General features: G+C 41.1%; 1 protein-coding gene across 3 annotated transcripts in view; it reads left to right on the plus strand.

The window, feature by feature from the left end:
* The window catches only part of LOC140199486 (signal transducer and activator of transcription 4-like), a 239,951-nt gene that overhangs the window by 33,420 nt on the left and 183,933 nt on the right, over nucleotides 1-22,598 (plus strand). For all 3 annotated transcript variants that reach the window (XM_072261657.1, XM_072261656.1, XM_072261658.1), the window contains 3 exons: nucleotides 19,306-19,404; nucleotides 20,846-20,938; nucleotides 21,491-21,569. In XM_072261657.1, the coding sequence (XP_072117758.1) occupies nucleotides 19,306-19,404; nucleotides 20,846-20,938; nucleotides 21,491-21,569 (271 nt within the window). The remainder of the gene's footprint in view (nucleotides 1-19,305; nucleotides 19,405-20,845; nucleotides 20,939-21,490; nucleotides 21,570-22,598) is intronic.

Consider the following 22,598-nt stretch of genomic DNA (forward strand, 5'->3'; position numbering starts at 1 on the left):
AGGTTCCAATCGTTTGCAGGTACTGAACTCTGTTCCATTCTGGGGAGAGCCTGTACTTCTCATTGGTATTCACCAGGGAGAAGGATGCAGAGTTCGGAGAATTAAGGGAGGGGTATGCTGATATTCTCTAGCACTTCAGAATCAGGAAAGATGAAATGTTACAAATATTGGCACATGTTAGGATGGATAAGTGCCCAGGGCCTGATAGGATCTATCCCAGAATGCTTATGAAATCAAGAAAGGAGGTTGCTGGGTATCTCACTAAGAATTTTACATCTTTGTTAGCCACAGCTGAGATCCAGAAGACGAGAGGATAACTAATATTATCCTCTTATTCAAAAAAGTGCATAGGAATAAGCCTGGAAACTACTGGCCAGCAAGCATCTTTGGCAGGGAGTGATAGGGAAATTGTTAGAAAGGGTTCTGAAGGATAGGAAGGGCAAAGACTAATTAGGAAGAATCAGCATGATATTATAAAGGGAAGATCATGTCTCTCAAATTTGAGTCTTTTGAGGAGATAACAAAGAAAACTGATAAAGACACCACAGCAGACTTGGTTTATGTGGCCCTCAGTAAGGCTTTAGTTACAGTCCCACATGGAAAGCTGGTCAAGAAGATTAAAGCACAAGGGATGCAAAATTGGCTGGATAAAAGATGACAGAAGGTTATGGTGGATGGGTGTTTTTTTGACTTCAGTTCTGTAGTAAGTGGTGAACTGCAGGGATCAGTATTCAGACCTCTGTTTTCAATGCATATAAATGTCTTGAATAAAACTGTAGGCACGAGAGATTGCAGAAACTGGAAATTTGGAGCAACAAAAACAAAATGCTGGAGGAGCTCAGCAAGTTAAGCGGTATCTTTGGAATGCTATAAACAGTTGACTTTGAAACTTCAATTGTTCTTTTTCTGTCCATAGAGCCTAACTGAACTGTTGAGTTCCTCCAGTGTTTTCTGATTGTTGGGTGAGAATGTAGATAGTTTAATCAGTAAAGTTTCAGACAGTACACAAATTGGTAGAGTTGTAGATAATGAAGAACATTGTGTAAGAGTATAGTGGGGCATATATCAACAGTAAGGTTGGGCAAACTGGTGGCAGATGGAATTCAATCAACTCAAATCTAAGGTAATGTAATTTGGGAAGTCAAGTCCTTGTAGGACAAATAGAATAAATGACAGGAACTCAGGACTATCGATGTATAGAAGGACCATTTCTAGGTATTTTCATTCGCTAAGTGCCCTTATTTCATGGCTTTTGTTCCTTTTATCTCTAAATGCCCCTATCCGCCCATCAACTGGACGATTTATCCCACTTATCCAATTGGAGCCAGCAACCAGCATTATTAATGTGTGGATAATTACTTGCTGGCTTAATTATAATCTGTATCACCTGTAAAGTTCTAAAGAAAACCAATATGAAGTTACACAGCACAAACTTCAACTGGACTTAAATTAATTTATTTGACAATAGGAGCTAGATCTCCATTTAGAAGAGCTCACAGTTCTGTGAGGCAGGTGGCACTTGAATTCAGTATTATAATGGCTCAATCACACATGCAAATTGAGTGCTATATTTGTCACTTAGAACCTGTTCTGAACTTGCAGAACAATCACGATGTTGCATATTGGGTCCAATATTTTCACTGAGTCAATGTGACTATAATCAAAAATGTAAAATAGGTGAAATTGTGTTTTGAAAGTGCTATTGCTTATCAGTATACATACTGTGACTGTTTTTCAAGTCAAAATAAACTTTATGGAAATGGAAAATATTTTCATGTTTGAGTGGTTAACAACATCCTGTTAAGTTCTCTTGAAGTAAGACATGGCACAGAGGAAATTGCATTAATCAGCACATGACATTTGTCAAATTTCTTCAGGAGTCTAATTACTTTGTTGTCTGCAGTTTTCTCAGGCAAGGTACAGGAAATGTTGGTTTAGCACTGAAGGCGCTCTTATTTCAAAGTATTCTAAATGTGATATAAGTGTGTTTTTAAATAAAACAGAGCTACTTTTAAGTGGTAATACCTCACATGTTGCTTTAGAATTGGGGTCAGAAAGTAATTTTGTTGTCCTATTGAAGTATTTAATATACAGGTAATTTTATAAGACCAGTTTATAGTTTCTCGTGAGTTTTGAGTAAGCACATTGGCCTGTAATTATCAAATGGTAAGCCAGTGCTTAAGCCTCCAATATTCTGGTAGGACAAGTGTGCCTGTTAACATGTCCAGGAGACAGGTCAGGGCTATTTAAATTCTGAATTAAAATGTTGATTCAATTGTTGTGGAATCTTACTGTAACATTGGGCTACTTAAACACCCAACTAAACACAAAATCAATTTGCTAAATTACTTGTTTCAATAAGAGACAGGAATAGTAGTTTTCTTCCATTAAGTAAAGGAGCTTAGCCACTGGATAGAGGTGAGTTGTTGTCTTGTTATTTGAGACTGCTTATTACCACCTTAGTTGTTTTTGCTTCCTTCCTGACAATCCCAATTCTGAGTGCTTGAAAGGAGATTCTGAAAACTGCTGAATCTCAGACTGCTTTGCAAGCACTTTGACAGTAGCTATATTGAGCCTAGTTAGAGGGTAAGAAAAAACTTCAGGAAAGACAGAAAGTTTGAGACCAGTTGGAAAAATAAAAGGACAGATAATGACAGTATCCAGGAGACTATTTGCATTCGGGGTCCCAAGAGAAAATTTCCTCGGCTTTGCTCTGCATGCATTTTATTTTTTATCAGAAAAGTTTGGAAAAGAAGGCACTACCAAGCAATGTTACCTATTGCAGCTGCAGCTCCAGCCTTGCTCTATCCAGGACAATGTCTTCAGGAATAACCCCTTTTTCTAAAGTGATACAGATGCTTGTATATTTTCTGGAGCTGAAAGGAAAGAGAAGAATTGGAATTAGTTTGTGTATGAAGGGCAAAGTGTTGTGGAAATGCTTCTGAAGTACAGAATGTGCAGTATCAGGTGTAAGACTCTGACCATCTCGGCAATAACCAATATATTTTTCTCTAGATACGATGAGAAGCAGAAGGAAACTCTGTCATTGTGTCACTCACTTATCGTGGTTTTTGTTGGATTTGCTGCCATGAAGAAGGAAAGGTTGTTTGGTGCATTTTTTGATGTCCTTGGAAAACTTCATTGTTTTCTGCCTTATTTTTTAGTTATGAGTTTTAGAGAAATAAGGATCGGAGTTGTGGTAAACGTAGCAGATGTGAGTAAGGGATGTCGTGAAATATAGCACAGTGACTATACAAGAACGAAGGGAATTTTTTCCTTTGGCATTAGGCATTTCTTGGGATGCAATCTTTTAGTATTTGATTTATTACCTGGAATGTTTTTGGCCTCTTTTATTTGGGCCAGGCATGAAGGCAGGGAGAGAGTCTTTTTGTAACATGTGCTGCTTGAAGGAGAAAACCTGGTGCATGAATAATAGACCATTCCGCCAGTCTAGATAAGTTTTTATGGACTTTACAAAAATATGAATTAGGCTTCATCAGTACAAATGGGAGACAGGCTGTGGCTGTCTTTGAATGCAGTTCACAGCAGTATTTTGTAAAAAGGCTCATTAATATTTCCAATAGAGCAATCATTGATTTAAATTTTATGCAAAATGTAAGAAATCTCCAGTGCTTCTTCAAATTTAACAGTACAGCTTTAAAATTTCATTCCTGGCTTAACTGGAGCAACAACATATGGGATAAAATGAGAAAGGTTGATCTAATCAATTAACTGACTGGTTGTCAAAGGCTTCTGCCCAGTTTTTGTTTACACCAAAACAGTGCTGAATTTTGGAATTTTGTTTTGCATTTTGTTGATAGACATATCTTAACCTTCGTGACGTGAACTTCAAACACATTATTGCTGTTGTTGGGATGAAACATTCAGTGACTCTTGCTACAGAACTAAAGGTAGAATTACTTGAAAGTGTTCATATTTTAGAAGTAGAATGTTTGCTTAGCTATACCAGTATAACCCCAGTAGTCCTAATGAATGGCAAAGAATGTTGAATCACAGAAGCCAACAGATTACTGGCAATGGAGTTAAGCAAAGTCATTGTGGAATTTCTGAGAGGGAAATTGTGTTTGAGAAACCCGTTATGTTTTTTTTGAGGACACGCCTAGTAGAAGAGGTGAGGGAAATTTGTTTGGATTTTTAAAAAGTTCTGTTGAAGTCCCGCTTAAAAGGCTAGTTGCAAGATTAATGTGCATGATATTGGGGATAACACACTGGTATAGAATAAAAATTGTTTGATTAACAATAAATAGTCTGGGTAATGCAGCAGGAGTCACTGCTCAGGGCACGAGCTATCCAAAGCACTTATCAATGATTTGAATGTGGGAATAGAATAACCATAAAACCATAAGATATAGGTGTCACGTACCCCGTGACGGGAATAAAGAACCAGCAGAGATGGAAAACACTTTGGAGTCCAGTATTGCTATTAACTAATAATGTTTATTAGTAACTGCGCAATACAGTAATATAAATGTAGATAAATCAAACAGGTTAGCAATGATTATATATATGTAAGTAAGTATATCAGTAAGTGTGGAAATATATGTATGAAAAACCAAGCTTCTTTAAGTCTAGGGGTAAAAAGATACAGTCTTATAATGATGAATACAGTTCAGTTCAGTTCAGTTCGTGGTATTGAGTTGAGTAGTGATGGAGAGAGAGAGAGGGAGAGATTTATGGAGAGAGAGAGAGGGAGAGATTTAAGTCTTCAGGTGAACTGATGCCGTCGATCTTCTTGTTATCCTTCGAAATCCTTTAAAAGTCACTGACTGTGACTTTAACAAAGGGGACCGGTTTTCTGTGGTGGAGCTATCCCCCAGGCGAGGGTGGACACATGGACAACTCCCCACCAGTCAACCCCTTTCCTGTTTTCACTGCAAGAGCGACTGATCGATCCCCCAAAACCGACTTTTCCTGCGGGCACAACAATGCTCATTCAGTGTCGAAACCATGTGTCTAAGGTCTATCATCTGACCTCCTATTTTATCTTCCCGTACTGGATACCAGCTGTCACTCAAATAACTCCTCCTTTCTCTCTGTGTGTAAGAAATGCAAGCAGGCAAAAGTCCTTGAGAAGAAATATCAACAACCTGTCAAAAATCATAACATCGAGTGTCCATTAAATAACACCATCAGTCACCATAGCAACTTACAAGCTGCTCGGTGCCATCTCTCTCTCCAACTCAGCAGAAATCCAAAAGTTACTTCCAGTGCCTTAAAATGACAGTCCAACAATTAGTCTTCGTCTTTCTCTCTCTCTTTCAAAACAAGATATCAATGTTAAATAACTCTCACTCTCTCTTTTCAAAAGCACAGTTAATAGGGGTAAACGAGCACAGTTCATGGGGGTAATTCAGGATCCTGTCACATAGGATCAGAATTAGGCCGTTTCATCATGGCTGAACATTTTTCCTCTCATTCCAAATCTCCTGTCTTCCCCCCACCCCTCATCCTGTTTCCCTTCATGCCCCAGTCAATCAAGAATCTGTCAACCTCTGCCTTAAATATACATAAAGAATTGGCCTCCACAGCTGCCTGTGGCAAAGAATTCCACAGATTCACTACTCCCTGGCTAAAGAAATTCCTCCTCATCTCCATGCTAAAAGGACACCCCTCTATTCTGAGGTTACGTCCTCTGGCCTTAGACTCTTCCACCATAGGAAACATCCTCTCCACATCCAGTCTATCAAGGCCTTTCACCATTCATAGAAACATAGAAAACCTACAGCACAATACAGGCCCTTCGGCCCACAAAGCTGTGCCGAACATGTCCCTACCTTAGAAATACCTAGGCTTTACCCATAGCCCTCTATTTTTCTAAGCTCCATGTAGCCATCCTGGAGTCTCTTAAAAGACACTATCGTTTACGCCTCTGCCGCCGCCGCCGCTGCCGCCAGCCCATTCCATACACCACTCTCTGCATAAACAAATTTACCCCTAACATCTCCTCTGTAACTACTTACAAGCACCTTAAAACTATGCCCCCTCGTGCTAGCCATTTCAGCCCTGGGGATAAGCCTTTGACTATCCACACGATCAATGCCTCTCATTATCTTGAACACCTCTATCAGGTCACCTCTCATCCTTCGTCGCTCCAAGGAGAAAAGGCTGAGTTCACTGAACCTGTTCTCATAAGACATGCTCCCCAAACCAGGCAACATCCTTGTAAATTTGCTCTGCACCCTTTCTATGGTTTCCACGTCCTTCCTGTAGTGAGGCGACCAGAATTGAACACAGTGCTCCAAGTGGGGTCTGGCCAGGGTCCTTTATAGCTGCAATGTTAGCTGATGGCTCTTAAACTCAATCCCACTATTTGTGAAGGCCAGTGCACCGTATGCCTTCTTAACCACAGAGTCAACCTGCGTAGCAGCTTTGAGTGTCCTATGGACTCGGACCCCAAGATCCCTCTGATCCTCCACACTGCCAAGAGTCTTACCATTATTGCTATATTCTGCTATCATATTTGACCTACCAAAATGAACTACCTCACACTTATCTGGGTAGAACTCCATCTGCCACTTCTCAGCCCAGTTTTGCATCCTATCAATGTCCCGTTGTAACCTCTGACAGCCCTCCATGCTATCCACTATACCCCCAACCTTTGTGTCAGTAGCAAATTTACTAACCCATCCCTCCACTTCCTCATCCAGGTCATTTATAAAAATCACAAAGAGTAGGGGCCCCGAACAGATCTCTGAGGCCCTGGTGACTGAATCCATGCAGAATATGACCCGTCTACAACCACTCTTTGCCTTCTGTGGGCAAGCCAGTTCTGGATCCACAAAGCAATGTCCCTTTGGATCCCATGCCTCCTTACTTTCTCACTAAGCTTTGCATGGGGTACCTAGGCTTTACCCATAACTCTCTATTTTTCTAAGCTCCACGTAGCCATTCGATAGGTTTCAATGAGGTCACCCCTCATTCTTCTGAATTTCAGTGAATACTGGCCCAGAGCCATCAAACAGTCTTCATATGACATGCTGTTTAATCCTGGAATGATTTTTGTAATCTGATTTGAACCCTCTCCAGTTTCAGCACATCCTTTCTAAGATAAGGGGACAAAAACTGCTCACAGTACTCCAAGTGAGGCTCACCAATGCTTTATAAAGTCTCAACATTTCATCCTTCCTTTTATATTCTAGTACTCTTGAAATGAATGCTAACCTTACATTTGCCTTCCTCACCACAGACTCAAACTGCAAATGAGCCTTTAGGAAATACTGCACAAGCAATCCTGAGTCTCCTTGTGCCTTAGTTTTTTTTTGTATTTTCTCTTCATTTAGAAAATAGACAACCCTTTCATTTCTTTTACCAAAGTGCATGAACATACACTTCCTAACACTGTATTCCATCTGCCACTTATTTGCTCGTTCTCCTAATCTATCTAGGTCCTTCTGTAGCCTCCCTATTTCCTCAAAACTACCTGCCCTTCCACCTATCTTTGTATCATCTGCAAACTTTGCAACAAAGCCATTAATTCCATCATCTAAATCATTGACATAAAAAAGAACTGGTCCCAACACAGGCCCCTGTAGAACACCACTAGTCACCGGCGGCCAACTAGAAAAGGCTCCCTTTATTTACACTCTTTGCCTTCTGCTAATCAGCCACTCCTTTATCCATGCTAGAATCTTTCCTGTAATACCATGGGCTTGATAGCAGCCTCATGTGTGGCTTCTTGTCAAAAGCCTTCTGAAAATCCAAGTACACAACATCAGCCAATTCTCCTTCATCTATCCCGCTTATTATTTCTTCAAAGTATTCCAACAGGTTGTCAGACAAGATTTTCCTTTGAGGAAACCATGCTGACTACAGCCTATTTTATCATGTGCCTCCAAGTATCCCAAAACCATATCCTTAACAATCAACTCCAAATTCTTCCCAACCACTGAGGTCAGACTAACTGGCCTATAATTTCCTTTCTTCTGCCTCTTGCCCTTCTTGAAAAGTGGAGTGACATTTGCAATTTTCCAGTCTTCCGGAACCATTCCAGAATCTAGTGATTCTTGAAGGATCATTATTAATGCCTCCACAATCTCTTCAGCTACCTCTTTTAGAACTCTGGTGTGTACACCATCTGGTCCAAATGACTTGTCTGCTTTCAGAGCTTTTAGTTTCCCAAGAACCTTCTCCCTAGTAATGGTAACTTCACACACTTCATGACCCCCAACAGGACTTCCACTGTACTGCTAGTATTTTCCACAGTGAAGGCTGATGCAAAATACTTATTCAATTCATCTGCAATTTCCTTGTCCCCTATTACTACATCTCCAGCATCATTTTCCAGTGGTCCAGTATCTATTCTCGCTTCCCTTTTATACTTAATGTATCTGAAGAAACATTTGGTATCCTCTTTAATATTATTTGCTTGCTTACGTTCATATTCCAACTTTACCTTCTTAATGACTTTTTTAGATGCCTTCTGTTGGTATTTAAAAGTTTCCCAATCCTCTAACTTCCCACTAATTTTTGCTCTATTATATGCCCACTTTTTGGCTTTTATGTTGGTTTTAACTTCCCTTGTAGCCATGGTTGCCTTTAGAATATTTCTTCCTCTTTGGGATGTATATTTCCTTTGCCTTCTGAATTACTTCCAGAAATTCCAGCCATTGCTGTTCTGCCATCATCCCTGCCAGTGTTCTGTTCCAGTCAATTCTGGCCATATTCTCTCTCATGCCTCTGTAATTCCTTTTACTCCACTATAATGCTGATACATCTGACTTTAACTTCTCCTTCTCAAATTTCAGGTGGAACTTGATCAGATTATGATCACTTGACCCTAAGGGTTCTTTTACCTTAAGCTCTCTAATCAGTTCCAGTTCATTGCACACCCACCCAATCCAGAATTGCTGATCCCCTAGTGGGCTCAACCACAAGCTGCTCTAAAAAGCCATCTCTTGGGCATTCTAGAAATTCTCCCTCTTGGAATCCCTCACGAACCTGATTTTCCCTATCTACCAGCATATCGAAATCACCCATGACTATTGTAACATTGCCCTTTGGCATGCATTTTCTATCTCCCATTGTAACTTGTAGACCTCATCCTTACTACTATTTGCAGGTCTGTATATAACTCCCATCAGGTTCTTTTTATTCTCACACTTCCTTAGTTCTATCCACAATGATTCAACACCTCCCAACCCTATGTCACCGCTTTCTAATGATTTAATTTAATTTTCTACCAACAGAGCCACGCCACCCCCTCTGCCTTCCTGCCTGTCCTTTCGATACAATGTGTATCCTTGGATGTTAAGCACCCAACTATAATTTTCTTTCAGCCATGATTCATAATGCCTACAACATCATACATGCCGACCTGTAAATGTGTTACAAGTTCATCGACTTTATTCCATATACTGCACGCATTCAAATATAATACCTTTAGTTCTGTATTCACTCTGTTCAATTTTGCCTGCCTTTTACATGCAACTCATCACATTGACTGCAGTTTTGCCCTATCATCAGTCTCTCCTTGCCAGGTGTCTCAGTACACATAGCCTCAGCTTATAACCCAACGACCTAATCTTCAGCACTATCACCCCTGCCAAAGAAAGTAATGCTTCTGAAGATACTAAAGTGGATGAAATTGCAAATTGTGAGGAAAGGGGTTTCAAGGCAAATTGAATTGAGCAAGTAGCCAAAAGCATGCCAGATGCAGTATACTGTAATTAGTTCTGGTTGAGAGAGGACAAAGGGCCTTTGACCCGAAATGCTAACTCCTATTTCACTTCCTCAGGTCAGATGTTATCTGACCTACTGCATATTTCCATCATTTTCTGTTATTATTTTAGATTTCCAGCTTACTTGATTTTCTTTCTCCATTTACTCCATCAACACACACCAGAGAGCGTGAAATCTACCAATTGCCTCACATGTATCAGCTCCATTTGAACTTCTTTGAACAGACAAAACTTGTAATAGTCAAGATTAAGATGCATGGGATCCACTGTAATTGGCCAACTGGATTTAGAGTTGGCTTGCCTATTGAAGACAGAGGGTTGTGGTTGATGGGGCTAGTCTGGCTAGAAGTCTGTGACTAGGGATGTTCCGCAGGAATCCATACTGGAACCACTGCTGTATGCAATATATATAAATGACCTGGATGAAAACAAAAATGGGTGGATTAGTACATTTGCAGACTATTCAAATATAGTGATGTTCTGTGTAGCGTTGTTGACTATCAAAAGGTACAGCAGTATATAGCTCGGTTACAGATACAGACAGAGAAATGGCAGATGGAGTTTGACTCAGCTAAATGTGAAGTGCTGAAGTTTGACAGATCAAACGTAAAGAGACAGCATACTGGCAAGGACAGGACCCTTTACCTTAACAGTGTTGATGTGCAAAAGGATCCTGAGACGAAGTCAATTGCTCCCTGAAAGTGAAGTTGTTAGGGTGGTAAAGAAGGCTTATGGCATGCTTGCATTTATTAATTGAGGAAATAAATTCAAGAGTAAGGAATTCTTGTTATGAAACTCTAGTTAGGCTGCATCTGGAATATTGCAGTCAATCCTAGTCATTCCATTATAGGAAGGATGTCGAGGCTTTAGATAGCGTGCAGAAGAAGTTTACCAGGATACTCACAACACGCTGGAGGAACTCAGCAGGTCGGGCAGCATCCGTGGAAAAGATTGGTCAACGTTTCAGGCCAGACATCGACCGATCTTTTCCAGGGATGCTGCCCGACCTGCTGAGTTCCTCCAGCGTGTTGTGAGTGTTGCTTTGACCCCAGCACCTGCAGATTATTTTGTGCTTACCAGGATACTGCCTGGATTGGAGGGTAAAAGCTACAAGGAAAGCTTAGACAAGCTTGGGTTGTTTTCATTGGAGCTGCAGAGGCTGAGGGGAAATCTGATAGAGGTTTATAGGATTACGAGAGGCATAACTAGAGTAGACAGCGAGTATATGTTATCCAGGGTTGAAATGTCTATACCAGGGGGCATGCATTTAAGGTGAGAGGAGTTAAGTTCAAAGAAGATATATGGGGCAAGTATTTTAGACGGAGAGTAGTGGGTGCACAGAATGCACTGCTTGGGGTAGTGGTAGAGGTAAATGCAACAGAGGCATTCAAGAAGCTCTTACAGAGGCATATGAGTATGCAAGAAAAGAAAGAATGTGCGCATTGTGTAGTCAGAAGAGATCAGTTTAGTTGGGCATTTGACAACTGATTTAGTTAGTTCAGCACAACATTGTGGCCAAAGGTCCTATTCTGTGCTGTATTCCTTTGTTCTATATATTCAAACCCTTAAATACAAATGAAAAATTCCTCATCTCAGACTTAGTTAAGGGAGAAAATTCCTAAACTAAGGAGACTCAAGAACAAGCGTGTGTCAATTAGAGTAAACAACTAATATCTTTCCTCCTAGTTTGAAATGTTTACTACTAGAGCACATACGTTTAATCGCGAAGGGTAGGTTCAAAGGAAATGTGTGGGGCAAGATTTTTTTATGCAGAGAGGTGAGTGCCTGGACTTCACTGCCAGGAGTGGTCATGGAAGCAAATATGATAAAGTATTTTTTTAAAAAAAAGGCCCTTAGATAGGATCATGAATGTTCAGAGAATGAAGCGCTATGGACATTGTGTAGGCAGAAATAATAAACTTGGTCAAATATTTAATTACCAGATTTATTGTGGTGGCATCCGTTAGTCTCGCGAGACCATGGATCTGCACCTGGATTCTCCAGGGCACAGGCCTGGGCAAGGTTGTATGGAAGACCAGCGGTTGCCTATGCTGCAGGTTTCCCCTCTCTACACTACCGGTGTTGTCCAAGGGAAGGACAAGGGCCGATACAGATTGGCACCAGTGATATCGCAGGAGTTGCCAGAACGAGGTTGAAGACAACATCGGACTGCCTTAGGGACTCCAGCTCCGGATTTGTCCTCAGGGTTTACTCCCGAAGCCTTTCCCATGAGTGGGTATGGCCGCAAGGCAGCGGAGGTTTGAAATCAGAGTTTTCCCTCTCTTAGATGGACTACCTTCCCAGACCGACGAGTTCCATTTACCCGAAGCACTGGTTTTAAGGCGCCAGGACCTGCCTTCGCCCCTTCTCCTGTCAGTAGTAACAGTTCGGCCGGGCGTAGAGGCTAAGCCACATGAGAAGGCCAGGAGTTGGACTTGGTAATCAGAGGCTATTTGAGTCGCATGCCATGAGGAGCACTTCTTAGGTAGTGGGAGCTTGTCCCCACTACCACTCCTCGGCTTGACAACCTTGGAACCAAGATTTATTAGTTCAACACAAGATTGTAGGCCAAAGGGCCTATTCCTCTGTTATACTGCTCTATGTAGTCATTCATCAGTTTAAAATGCATTAGATCTGTATAATCAAGAAGAAAATGTGACTGTTTAATTATACTATTCCACCAAAAATTGAATTTCCAGAATAGTTCAGAATCTTAATAACTATTGAAGTTAGCAAATTCACCTTCATAGTTTGCAAGATCAGTCAGAAATTTGGGGAAATTTGTGCTGCCTCCTCCACCTACACACCTTGTTAACTGTTAGCAATGTATATTTAATTTGAGTTTGGGATTTCTGTCATGGCTTCTGGACTTTCTCAAAATCAAATAAATTGCATGATTAGTAGTTTGATGTATTTTATCTTCTTTGATTTCAGTTATGATTTTAGAGCAAGATGTGTCTGTGTAGGAGACTGTTATTTTTTTGCTTACAGGCAAGTGTTGCCAATTAAATGCCACCCACTGATTTGCTGCATGCAGTATGGAAATTTGACCCGAGATACTTCCAGTAAAAATCTGGAAGTTTAATTATCGTACTTCATCGCCAGATCTTAATCTATTGATTGTTGCTATCCTGTCGTTGAAAGTGAGTACCAAAGAGGACAAGCTCTCAAGAGGAAATATTAAAAAATGATGACAAGATTTTTGTTACACAAAAGACTAATTACATAAAATATGTCAAAGCAGCATTTTGCTGTAATCTTCCTCATGATAAAACTTGAGAACATGGAAAGAGAAATGCTTCAGTAGACAGCAGTTTAATGGGAACAGGATCACAATCACACAGACAAGATTCTGAAGAGGACGTGGTGGAGAAAGTGTAGGTGACTGTGTCAGATCGCAGAGACAAAAGCAATAAAGATGGGAATAACCCAGTTGCTCACCCATGCTGCTCCACCATATAAAAAGGTTATACTTGATTTTTCACTCTGTGCCGCTTCCTGCAAAACCCCATATTCTGTAATGTCAGTGAATGGTCTTAAGTTTCTAAAAGTACATTATGTTGAAGAGGAAAAATGCAGAAACAATAAACAAATATTTAGGTATGTTTTCATTTGGATATTGAGGAGATCTAAATAGATGACTACAGAGATGATTGGTGTTTCAACCTTGATCTTCCAGAATTTTCACATTCTACCACATTTCCTATTGATTAGAAAGTAGTGTATGTAACACTATTAATCATGAAAGGAAAGTGAGAATTATAGACAAGTAGCGATAGAAAAATATGCCCACATTTTTGGCCTGGGGCATATGGCACACTATGACTAGAAGGTGTCAACTCAATCTGATGGAACGGAAATTGGGTGCCACGGTAGAGTAGTGGTTAATGCAACGCTATTACTTCTCACAGCATCAGATTTCAACCCTGGCATCCTCTGCAGGGAGTCCCTGTGGAATGTGTGGGCTTTCCCCGGGTCCTCCAGTTTCGTCCCACGGTTGAAAGACATATTGGGTACGTTGATTGGTCATTGTAAATTGTCCCATGATTAGGTTAAGCTTAAATCAGGGTTGTCAGAATTTTCTGGGACAGTGTGGCTCGAAGGGCCAGAAGGTCCTTCCATGCTGTATCTCTTCTGTGCCTGAAATGAAGCCTCACACCTACATCTAACACCAGCTTGAAGAAAACGGGATGTAAGATACGAATGGTGAAAAACTGATTACAAGAGTTGGGATGTCGTGTTACAACTGTAGAGGAGTTTGGTGAGATTGCACCTGGAAATTTGTGTGCTGTTCTGTCTGCCATACCATAGGAAGGATATGATTAAGCTAGAGAGAGTACAGAATAGATTCACAATAGTGTCATGTTATTGGTAGGCTTGAGTTATAAAGACAAACTGGATAGGTTGGGACTACTTTTACTGGAACACAGATGGTTGCGAGATGGCCTTATAGTAGAGGTAGATCAAATCATGAGGTGCATAAGGACAGTGGATGCCCATTGTTTTTTCCCAAAGTAGGGAAGTCTAAAACTATAGGGCAAAGGTTTAAGGTAAGAGGCATGACTACGCAAGTGCATGGATGTCAGCGAATTAGACCGGCGGGAAGGATTTAAAAGGAGAGAGACTTTTCTTCAGTGGTTTGATTGAGGCATGACTGCACAAGTGCATGGATGTCAGCGAGTTAGACTGGCGGGAAGGTTTTAAAGAGAAGACAGCTTTATAGAGTGGGTGTCAAGAGGAGCGGACGATGGAGTAGAGGGAGTCGGTAGGAGGGCTTTGGCTCAACAGGGCTTAGGCGATAACGGGTCAAGGCGAGGTAAGTTTCTTGTGAGGAATAGGAAGTATGTCTGTGAGGCCCGTGTTCTGTACTGGGTGTCGGATGTGGGAAGTCCGGGAGACTCCCAGCCTCCCGGAAGACCACATCTGCACCAGGTGCATTGAGCTGCAGCTCCTTAGGGACCGGGTTAGGGAACTGGAGATGCAGCTCGATGGCCTTTGGTCAGGGGAAGTGAGGAGGTGATAGAGAGGAGCTGTAGGCAAGTAGTCACATCGGGAGGCAGATAAGTGAGTAACAGTCAGGAGAGGGAAGTGCAGGAGTCAGATACTAGAGAGTAGCCCTGTGACTGTCCCCCTTAACAATAAGTAATCCTGTTTGAGTACTGTTAGAGCGGGACAGGCTACCTGGGGAAAGCAACAGTGGCCACACCTCTAGCACAGAGTCTGGCCCTGTGAGTTAGATGGGTAGGGAAAGGCAGAAGGCAGCAGTAATAGGGGACTCTATAGTTAGGGGGTCAGATAGGCGATCCTGTGGATGCAGGAAAGAAATGCAGATGGTAGTTTGCCTCCCAGGTGCCAGGGTTCGGGATGTTTCTGGTTGCGTCCACGATATCCTGAAGGGGGAAGGAGAACAGCCAGAGGTCGTGGCACATATTGGTACCAATGACATAGGTAGGAAAAGGGAGGAGGTCCTGAAAACAGAGTACAGGGAGTTAGGAAGGCAGTTGAGAAGCAGGACCTCAAAGGTAGTAATCTTAGGATTACTGCCTGTGCCATGTGACAGTGGGTATAGGAATAGAGTGAGGTGGAGGATAAATACGTAGCTGAGGGATTGGAACGGGGGCAGGGATTCAGATTTCTGGATCATTGGGATCTCTTTTGGGGCAGGCGTGACCTGTACAAAAAGGACAGGTTTCACTTAAATCCGAAGGGGACCAATATCCTGGCAGGGAGGTTTGCCAAGGCTATTGGGGAGAGTTTAAACTAGAATTGCTGGGGGATGGGAACCAAACTGAAGAGACGGACGAAGGGGTGGTTGCTCACATATAGAGAAAGCTTGGAAACAGTGCAAAAGGGAGGATAGGCAGGTGATAGAGAAGGGATACGCTCAGAATGATGGTTTGAGATGTGTCTATTTTAATGCAAGAAGCATCATGAACAAAGCAGATGAGCTTAGAGCATGAATCAGTACTTGGAGCTATGATGTTGTTGCCATTACAGAGACTTGGATGGCACAGGGGCAGGAATGTTTACTTAGAGTGCCAGGCTCTAGATGTTTCAGAAAGGACAGGGAGGGAGGCAAAAGAGGTGGGGATGTGGCAATGCTGATCAGAGATAGTGTCACAGCTGTAGAAAAGGAGGAAGCCATGGAAGGATTGTCTACTGAGTCTCTGTGGGTAGAAGTTAGAAAGAGGAAGGGGTTAATAACTCTACAGAGTGTTTTTTATAGACCACCCAATACTGTAGTAACAGGGACATTGAGAAGCAGATAGGGAGACAGATTCAGGAAAAGTGTAATAATAACAGGATTTAATGGCATCTCCCGAGAGCGAGGGGTTTAGGTGGGGTAGAGTTTGTTAGGCATGTTCAGGAAGGTCTCCTGACACATGTAGATAAGCCTACAAGAGGAGAGGCTGTACCTGATCTGGTATTGGGAAATGAACCTGGCCAGGTCTCAGTGGGAGAGCATTTTGGAGATAGTGATCACAATTCTATCTCCTTTACCATAGCATTGGAGAGGGGTAGGAACAGACATGTTAGGAAAACGTTTAATTGGAGTAAGGAGAAATATGAAGCTATCAGGCAGGAACTTGGAAGCATAAATTAGGAACAGATGTTCTCAGGGAAATGTGGCAAATGTTCAGGAAATAATTGCGTGATGTTCTGCATAGGTACGTTCCAATGATACAGGGAAAGGATGGTAGGGTAGGAACCGTGGTGTACAAAGGCTGATGAAAATCTGGTCAAGAAGAAAAGAAAGGCTTACAAAAGGTTCAAAAAACTAGGTAATGATAGAGATCTGGAAGATTATAAGGCCAGCAGGAAGGAGTTTAAGATTGAAATTAGGAGAGCCAGAAGGGGCCATGAGAAGGCCTTGGCGAGCAGGATTAAGGAAAACACCAAGGCATTCTACAAGTATGTGAACAGTAAGAGAATAAGACATAATAGAATGGGACCAATCAAGTGTGACAGTGGAAAAGTGTGTATGGAACTGGAGGAGGTAGCGGAGGTACTTAATGAATTCTTTGCTTCAGTATTCACTACGGAAAAGGACTTTGGCGATTGTAGGGATGACTTATAGTGGACTGAAAAGCTTGAGCATATAGACATTAAGAAAGAGGATGTGCTGGAGCTTTTGGAAAGCATCAAGTTGGATAAACCACCGGGACCAGAAGGGATGTACCCCAGGCTACTGTGGGAAGCGAGGGAGGAGATTGCTGAGCCTCTGCAATGATCTTTGCATCATCAATGGGGACGGGAGAGGTTCCAGAGATTTGGAGGGTTGCAGATGTTGTTCCCTTATTCAATAAAGGGAGTAGAGATAGCCCAGGAAATTATAGACCAGTGAGTCTTAATTCAGTAGTTGATAAATTGATGGAGAAGATCCTGAGAGGCAGGATTTATGAACATTTGGAGAGGCAGGATATGATTAGGAACAGTCAGCATGGCTTTGTCAAAGGCAGGTCGTGCCTTACAAGCTTGATTGAATTTTCTGAGGATGTGACTAAACACATTGATGAAGGTAGAGCAGTAGATATAGTGTATATAGATTTCAGCAAGGCATTTGATAAGGTACCCCATGCAAGGCTTATTGAGAAAGTAAGGGGACATGGGATTCAAGGGGACCTTGCTTTGTGGATCCAGAATTGGCTTGCCCACAGAAGGAAAAGAGTGGTTGCAGACAGTCATATTCTGCATGGAGGTTGGTCACCAATGGTGTGCCTCAGGGATCTGTTCTGGGACCCCTTCTCTTTGTGATTTTTATAAATGACCTGGATGAGGAAGTGGAGGGATGGGTTAGTAAATTTGCTGATGACACAAAGGTTGGGGGTGTTGTGGACAGTGTGGAGGGCTGTCAGAGGTTACAGTGGGACATTGATAGGATGCAAAACTGGGCTGAGAAGTGGCAGATGGAATTCAACCCAGATAAGTGTGAGGTTGTTTATTTTTGTAGGTCAAACATGATGGCAGAATGTAGTAGTAGTGGTAAGACTCTTGGCAGTGTGGATGATCAGAGGGATCTTGGGATCAGAGTCCATAGGACACTCAAAGCTGCTGCGTAGGTTGACTCTGTGGTTAAGAAGGCATATGGTGCATTGGCCTTCATCAATCATGGGATTGAGTTTAGGAGCTGGGAGGTAATGTTACAGCTATATAGGACCCTGATCAGGCCCCACTTGGAGTACTGTGCTCAGTTCTGGTCACCTCACTACAGGAAGGATGTGGGAACTGTAGGAAGGGTGAGAAGAGGTTTACAAGGATGTTGCCTGGATTGGGGAGCATGCCTTATGAGAATAGGTTGAGTGCACTTGGCCTTTTCTCCTTGGAACAACGGAAGATGAGAGATGATCTGATAGAGGTGTGTAGATGATGAGAGTCATTGATCGTGTGGATAGTCAGAGGTTTTTTCCCAGTCCTGAAATGGCTAACACAAGAGGGTACAGTTTTAAGGTGCTTGGAAGTAGGTACAGAGGAGATGTCAGGGGTAAGTTTTTTACACAGAGAGTGGTGAGTGCGTGGAATGGGCTGCCGGCAACGGTGGTGAAGTCAGATACAATAGGGTCTTTTAAGAGACTTTTAGACAGGTACATGGAGCTTAGAAAAATAGAGGGCTATGGGTAATCTGAGGTAATTTCTAAAGCAAGTACATGTTTGGCACAGCTTTGTGGGCCGATGGGCCTGTATTGTGCTGTAGGTTTTCTATGTTTCTATGTTCTATATTCCTATGTAGGAGGAGATAACCTTAAATGGGGAAGTTTTTCATACAGAGAGTGATAGATGCATGTAAGGTGCTGCCAGAGGAAGTAGTAGGGGCGGGTACAATTACAGTGTTTAAAAGACATTTGGACAGGTTCATGGACAGGAGAGCTTTTAGAACATAGAAGGATATGGGCCAAATGTTGGAAGCAGTAGGGGCGGGTACAATTACAGTGTTTAAAAGACATTTGGACAGGTTCATGGACAGGAGAGCTTTGGAAGGATATGGGTCAAATGTTGGAAGTAGAAACAGCTCAGGAAGGCACTTTGGTGGCCTGAATGAGCTTTGCCCAATGGCCTGCTTCTGGTCTATATACAGTGGCACTGTAACTCTGATTCTATATTATTACTATTACCTAAATACACAGTACAGGCATGGCATTTTTTTCCATTTATTGATTCATTTTGTTGAACTTACCTTGGCATTTTTTCTTGGTTGTAAGAACATTATGCATTTGCTTTCCTAGACATGGAGACTTTCACAGATGCACTCACTCTGACTTTTGTCATGGCTGCTGTATATTTACAGTATTAGGTGGATTTCAGCTTCAGGTGATTTCCAGAGAGGGAGCATTCTTGAAAGTTCTAAACAAGAATCAAGTTCTTGTTTTTGCTATCACTATGAGATGTTGGATTCGGCTGAGGAGTAATGAAGGCCTGTGGCTCAGCTTGTACAACTTGGTGGTAAATAACATAAACTGAAATAAAACTTCAGAGAAATAGTTTTCTCAACTTCCTGGTCCCCTACTCCGAAAACAAGGATACGGATAAATTAATGAAAAACCTCTTTCTCAGTACATTAGAGATTAGTTTGAAAAGTTTAACACTACAAAACACTTCCTTTACCCTATAGGTACAATATCTTGGAAATCCTTTACATATGGCATCAGTTATAGCAAACTGCCTCAGGGAAGAACGGAAGATCCTCACAACAGTCAACACACCTGAACAGGTATGCATTTTCTTTCCTTGGACCTTGTGCATCCTAGGAAGCGTACATTTACAGTTTTACTTCCCATTTTTATTAGTGATAGGACACATATGAGGTAAAATAGAAGATTTATTTCATATAAGGTTAAGAATTTTTAAATGAATTTCAAGCTTTGTGAAGAAGATGCTTCAAGCCAACTAAAGTACTCTTGTAAAAACTATGACAATCTATTGTAGGGCAATGTAAGGGGTTGAAACATTTTCATAATTCACAACCACCGACATTGAGTTCACTTTAAGAGGCTGGTCTGATGTGATGATATAATGATGTGAAGTTTTTTTTACCACACTCTAGGTTCTGTGCTTGGTTGACAAAAAAGGAGTTATTACAGTTTCTCTTAAACGTAAAATGCCCCTGCCATTTTATTTACCGAAACTACACTATTACTACAAACACAAATTTACTGCTGGATTTGAACATCTGATAACATCTCATGATATTTCTTATCTGTTAAGAATGACTGAAAATCTGATTCATAATTCAGTTGAATACAGTTGAATGTAAATTTGATTTACCGTTTGTTCTCCCCCTGAGAGTGATTTGCAATTAACCCCTCATTGATGTATTCGCTTGTGTTCTAGGTACACAAATTGGTGTTCCTAAACTTAAGTTTCAGGATGGTTAATAACATCAGCTGTTTTGTTCCATATCCAATGAATAAATTACAATATGTCAGCTATCACTTCATCGGAGTATCACTTGCATGCTCAGCTACATTGTGCTTCATCATCATTAACATGCTTGGCAATTGTAGTGGGAGCTATAGCACACATCAGCTGTGTGATCAACTTTGCGTGTTTCAGCTGTGAAATATTTCAGTTTTAGAAGTTGGACATTTCTGTGCTGATTTCAGGTGGAACATGTGTCGGGGTCCTGTGTTATAGCTGCAGTATCAGTATCAGCATCAGCATCAGCATCAGGATAGCAGACCACTCACTGGCCGTAAACCCAACCCCTCAATATAAATATTGTTACCTGGAATTGTTAAAGGGAGTTAGCAGGACTTAACGTTTTTGCCTCTGAATTAAAAGAGAAGTTTCTCTCTCTGAGTTTGGGAATTGGGGCATTTGTACAAGTTATCTTGATACGGTCTCCAATCTCTGCAAATGTTTTGTCACCATACAAGGAGACATCACCAGTGTGCTGTTCACATGTGAAACATTTGCAAATGGATTGCCAAGATCAGAGAACAACACAACCCAACTATCAGTCACCCGAGCTGCACATTTTCCAAGTTATTTATCTTGATATTTATATAACAACACCCAGAGTAACAAGAGCTTATAGCGTGCATGTGTGATTTGAGGGGTTGTTTACGGAGTAGCTTATTATTGTGTTTGGAGTGACGTTTCATTTTGAAGCAATATCCATTGTTTAATCTGTCCTACTGTATGTACTTAAGGAACATGAAGAAAAGTTACTGCAGAGCTCAATGATTTCTGAAAGACAAAGAAGTCTAGAACATCGAATGACTGCTATAAAGACCAATACACAGGTAGATGTTGATAATTTCTGAAGTCATTCAAGTAACACTGGACCTACCTATGCCACATTTTCTTCTGGTTATTTTATCAAACTAGTGAATATATGGTAACATTATTTTTATCCACAAGATTTAGTAATCATTCCTTTTATTTGTATAGTTAAATATCTTTAAGTGATCATATTTCCTTAAATTAACTGCTGGTAGTTCCATAAAAGTTACCAGACATTTGGCTTACAAATAAAATATTCACTTTAATTAGGTGAACAAGCAATCTAGTCCAGGAGTATCACACAGATCGCATGTAATGGACTATCTGGAAAACCGCTCATGTTTCTGATTGTTTGTCTAAGTTTTAGATTTTGCTCCAACCATTAGGCAGAGGCATCAGATGGAAGCCAAACATCACTCCATTGAACATTTTAACTGTTTATAGGGCAGCATCAGTATCTTGGTGGAAGGACAGGCTACTGCATGAGAATAACTTGAAACATATACAGTATATAATAATGCCATAGATCTGAATAACCATAGTTTATTTTGTTTTTTCCCCCTCATAAACAGTTTGTGGAACAAGACGTAAAATACCTTGAGGACCTGCAGGATGAGTTTGATTTCAGATATAAGACACTACAAACACAAGGTAATTTTTAAAATGAATAGCAGCGCAGTGAAATTCCAATGTCTATGATAATTGCAATTTAATTTGATTGGCATTTAATTATAGTCATAGACTTGTACACCATTTAAAACAAGCTCTTTGTCTCAATTCATCCACACTGACCAAGCTGCCTAACAGAGTTAGTCCCATTTGCTTTCATTTGGCCCTTAAGTCCATGTGCCTGTTCAAATGTTTTTTAACCATTATAATTGTCCCAGCCTCTATCTCTTCCTCTGGTAGCTCATTCTGTATATACAGCACCCCCAGTGAGGAAAAAAATGCCTCTCAGGTTCCTTTTATATCTTTCCCCTCTCACTTTAAACCTATGGCTTCTTGTTTTAGACTTAACTACACTGGGGAAAAGATTGTGGCTTTTGAACTTACCTATTCCCCTCATAATTTTACAAACCTCTGTAAGGTTATCCCTCAGCCTCCTACACTTGAGAGGAGAAAAAAAATCTAACTTATCCAGCTTCTCCTTAGAATTCATCCCCCTCCAGTCCTGGTAACACCTTTCTAAGTTGTTTTCTTTTGCACCTTTCCAGTTTAATGGCATCCTCCAAAAGTAGGGCTACCAAAACTGTATGCTGTATTTCAAATGACACCATTTTATGATAAAGTTTTATATCTTTATTTAGGAATGGGCTAGGAGAGTGCTGCTTTTGCGCTTTAGCAAAGACGCTGTCAATAAGACTTACCCAAACTGTGGTTCGATATAATTAGAAATAAAACACATATTCAGTCTTTCTGGTAGAATATACTATGAATATTCTATTAATCCCATTGATATTAAAATGTGCAGTGATGGAATTAAGTACCATGAATTGTGGTACTTCCACTGGAGACTTGGTATCAGGCAAATGAATGGGGATAAAGGTACCTGAGAGTCTACATCCTAGGATCCTAAAAGAAAAGTCCACAGGGATAGAGAATACATTGGATGTAATCTTCCGAAAATCTTTAGATTCTGGAGTGGGATGAAATGATTGCCAAGGTGATACCCTTATTTAA

This window comes from Mobula birostris, chromosome 6 (assembly GCF_030028105.1).
Source record: "Mobula birostris isolate sMobBir1 chromosome 6, sMobBir1.hap1, whole genome shotgun sequence".
Classification (NCBI taxonomy): Eukaryota; Metazoa; Chordata; class Chondrichthyes; order Myliobatiformes; family Myliobatidae; genus Mobula; species Mobula birostris.